General features: G+C 48.6%; 1 protein-coding gene across 1 annotated transcript; it reads left to right on the forward strand.

Annotated features, from left to right (window-relative positions):
* Positions 1 to 436: 436 nt before the first annotated feature.
* Positions 437 to 805, forward strand: EI90DRAFT_2869548 (uncharacterized protein; the record flags this gene model as incomplete). Its single annotated transcript, XM_039053844.1, has 1 exon — positions 437 to 805. A coding segment is annotated over one exon (369 nt), but the record flags the coding sequence as incomplete, so codon positions are not given.
* Between the last annotated feature and the right edge of the window lie 2,751 nt (positions 806 to 3,556).

Raw genomic sequence — 3,556 nt, forward strand, 5'->3', positions numbered from 1 at the left:
CTTTGATATCACCGGCTTCTTCGACTTCGTCTCCCACCCACACCTGCTCAATACTCTACGCAACAAAAACATCCCACTCCCTATAGTCAAATGGGTGGCCTCGTTTCTCAGCGACCGACGTACTGCTCTTATCCTAGATGGCCACAAAGATGCGATGAGACCCACCCTCACTGGTATCCCTCAAGGAAGTTGTGTCTCGCCTATTCTAGCTGCCTACTTCTCAGCCCCTCTAATTGAAACAATTAACTCGGCCACCAAAACCCACAACCTCCCTTCCAGAACCAAAAACTCTATTCTCGCCCACTCCCCTAAACCAACTAACACAACTCTCTATGTCGACGATGGCAACATCTTAATCATTTCCAAGTCCATAGAAACTAACATTAAACTTGCTCGATACTCCTACCTAGCTGCCGAAAAATGGACTAAAGACAGAGGCCTCTCACTCGACCCAGCAAAGACCGGCCTCATTCATTTCACACGCTCCAAACAACCACACCTAGACCTCCGCATCCCCACACGGGGCACGCGCCAAAGCTTCACAATTCAACACTCTAGAGAAATGAAATGGCTCGGCATCACCTGGGACTCGAAACTCTCATTCACACCCCATGTCCGGAAAGTGTGTGCAAAAGCCGCAAAGGCAGCTAATGCTCTGACCATCTTAGGAAACTCTATCGGCGGCATGCACCAGGTCCAAAGGCGCCTAATCTATCTCGGCGCTATCATTCCCATGCTGACTTATGGAGCCTCAACGTGGTGGCGTAATAAGAAGTTGCACACACATATGCTATCACGCATTCAAAACATCGCCCTCCGTTTCATCTCGGGTGCTTTCCACACATCTCCGACCTACGCAATGCAACTTGAATGTAGCATCCCCCCATTGACCTAACCCTAGACTACATAGTACGACGCTCAGCCCTCCGCTTCGCTAGACTCGACACAGACAACCCAATCTTATCTCGCCTACCCCCGACAAACAAATATTCATCCCATCCGACACAAATAACCCCCAATCCCTATACCTCACCCGAAAAGAAGAAAATTCCAAAACAGACAAAAACAAAAAGAAAGAAAAGAAAAAGACAAAAACTGTACTCAAATATGGAGAATGGCAAAAGAAATCGATTCAGAAATGGAACCAACAACCTTATGGCCAGAACCACCATGGGCAAGGACTATCGACGACCTGAACGACAGACTCCGAGTTGAAGTGCCAGAAAACGAACCAGGCATATCCGCGAGGAAGTTATGGGCGAAGGAGCATAAAAAGGAACTAAAGAGAAGGAATTTGGATGAGTCTCACATTAATCTGTATACTGACGGATCACTTGTGATTGACCAGGGTGTCCGAAGATCGGGATACGGGTTCGCAGCCTACCAATGCGGCAACGTTATTCTCAAGGGAAAAGGAGGGACAGGAGCGAGGGTAGAGGTCTACGACGCAGAGATGGAGGGTCTCGCGCAAGGTTCAGAATTCCTCGTCTCTTGGCTCGACAACAACGTCCCCAAGGAGAGCGACCTATCACTGTCATTCTACTCAGACAACACTGGCGCACTGCAACGTATTCTGGCAACCTCTCCTGGGCTAGACATCCACCAAACCCTACGCTTCCGCGAAGTCATTCTGAAGATACTCGATGAACGTCCCCTCTGCCGAATTGAAATCAAATGGGTACCAGGACACGAAAACATCAAAGGGAATGACCTTGCCGACTCACTGGCGAAAGAAGGTACACTCCTCCCCTCCGACTACCCTTTTGAATCATCGGCAGCATTCATGCGGAACATTAACAAACGTCGACTTAAAACTGAGTGGACCCAACGTTGGAATACTGACCCTGTCCAATTCAGACGTTCAGAATACTACCTTTGCAATGGCATCGGGCCACAAATCTCCCCTTCCAAACACTTTAGGACTCTCAGCCGCAAAACTTTCAGCCGCCTGGTCCAACTACGCACCGGACATGCTTTCCTAGGCCAATACTACCAGCGATTCCTACCTAGCGAAGACCCAAGCTGCCGCTGCGGCACACCCATCGAGACACGAGAGCACATCCTCATGGAATGCCCTCTGTACTCCGACCACCGAGACGTCCTACGAGACAAAGACGGGATTCTGAACCTTGCAGACCTCCTGGGGAAGGAAGAGGGGATCAAGCGAGTGGCAGAATTCTTAAATGAGAGTGGGGCATACGAAAAGAAAAACACTATTTAGGAGACAACGGAGTAAACCCGAGAGATAACGTCCGCTTGTGAAGCGGAACCCCTCCCATCTTGGCACCCGTAACACAATATCCGAACATCTGTAAGTGACGACTCACCAGGGGAATATGGTTTGGGTTTCATTCGGACGAAGAAGGACGAGTGTTCTCAGATCGGACTTATCTGTTATTTTTACTTTATTTGCGTGTATTTTTCTCGAGACCCCTGCCCTTGGCGCTCTTGTGAGCAGCCTGAAGCTCTGCAGGTTAAATATCCAGAATAAAACAAACAAACAAACAATCAGACGGGTTCGACGTTCGAATAGTACGCCCCTCCTCTCTAGGGAGATTGTGGTCTAACTTTCAAGCATCTTCGAAGGGCCCCTCAGTTTATCAGCATTCATACTCATCATTCGGGCAAGAACGAGCGAGTGGAACGGCTTGCCAGGTTGAATCCCCAAATTACCAATGATATTCAAGGCTCCGCTTCTTGTGTGGCTTTTTGTGGCATCAATTTCCCCTGCCTTCTCGCGGAGCATCGCAGATTTCACTGGACATGCTATACATGGTCCTGCTGATCAATTTGCTCTGATGGTTGACTCAGGTCAACGGACGAAACTTGCTGTACGAGTCCCTGTGACACTGGGTGTTATGTCTCGGTGCGTATTCAAGGACGAACCTCACTCCTCTCCTGCCTTGTCTTGGTGGGAGTTGATCGTCTAAAACCCCTGATGATCATTTCAAAAAAACAGGTGCCCAGATGCTTTCGTATGTGAAAACGTTTTTGACCAGGTTCTCGACAAAGTAGGGCATGAAAAAGTTGATCTTTCATTAACATTCATTGGAAAGTACGTATCCCCTCATTTTTTGTTGCCGGGTTCGCCGCACTGGTATCATTCAATTATCGAGCTCATTGCTATACGATCGGGGAAAACTTTTGCTGAATCTGCACAGGTTGAATAGTTCCGAACCTATTTATGGAGTAACATGCAAACATGGTTCGCTGGAATGTACTGGAAACATCCATGAACTTTGTGTGGCCAAGTACTCAGGGGCAAGTAGCATCTGGTGGCCGTTCCTCCGCTGTCTTAATTATGGCGGGGCGGAGAGTATCGGGCTCGAACGGACGGCGAAAGAGTGTTCGAAGGTGTCCGATATCGATTGGAGCCAAAGCGGAATCGAGGCCTGCGTGAATGGAGAGGAGGGACCTCGACTTTTACGTGAGAGTGTGAAGCACACAAAACAGCTGGGTATTCAGTTGAGTTAATCATACTTTGGTTGTTATGCGTTTATTGTGTCCCCCCTTTCCCTTTATGCCTACTAGTCCTTTTGCGTAGAGCAATTAGCCC

Source organism: Cantharellus anzutake (assembly GCF_015039405.1).
Source record: "Cantharellus anzutake strain C23 chromosome Unknown EI90scaffold_173, whole genome shotgun sequence".
NCBI lineage: Eukaryota > Fungi > Basidiomycota > Agaricomycetes > Cantharellales > Hydnaceae > Cantharellus > Cantharellus anzutake.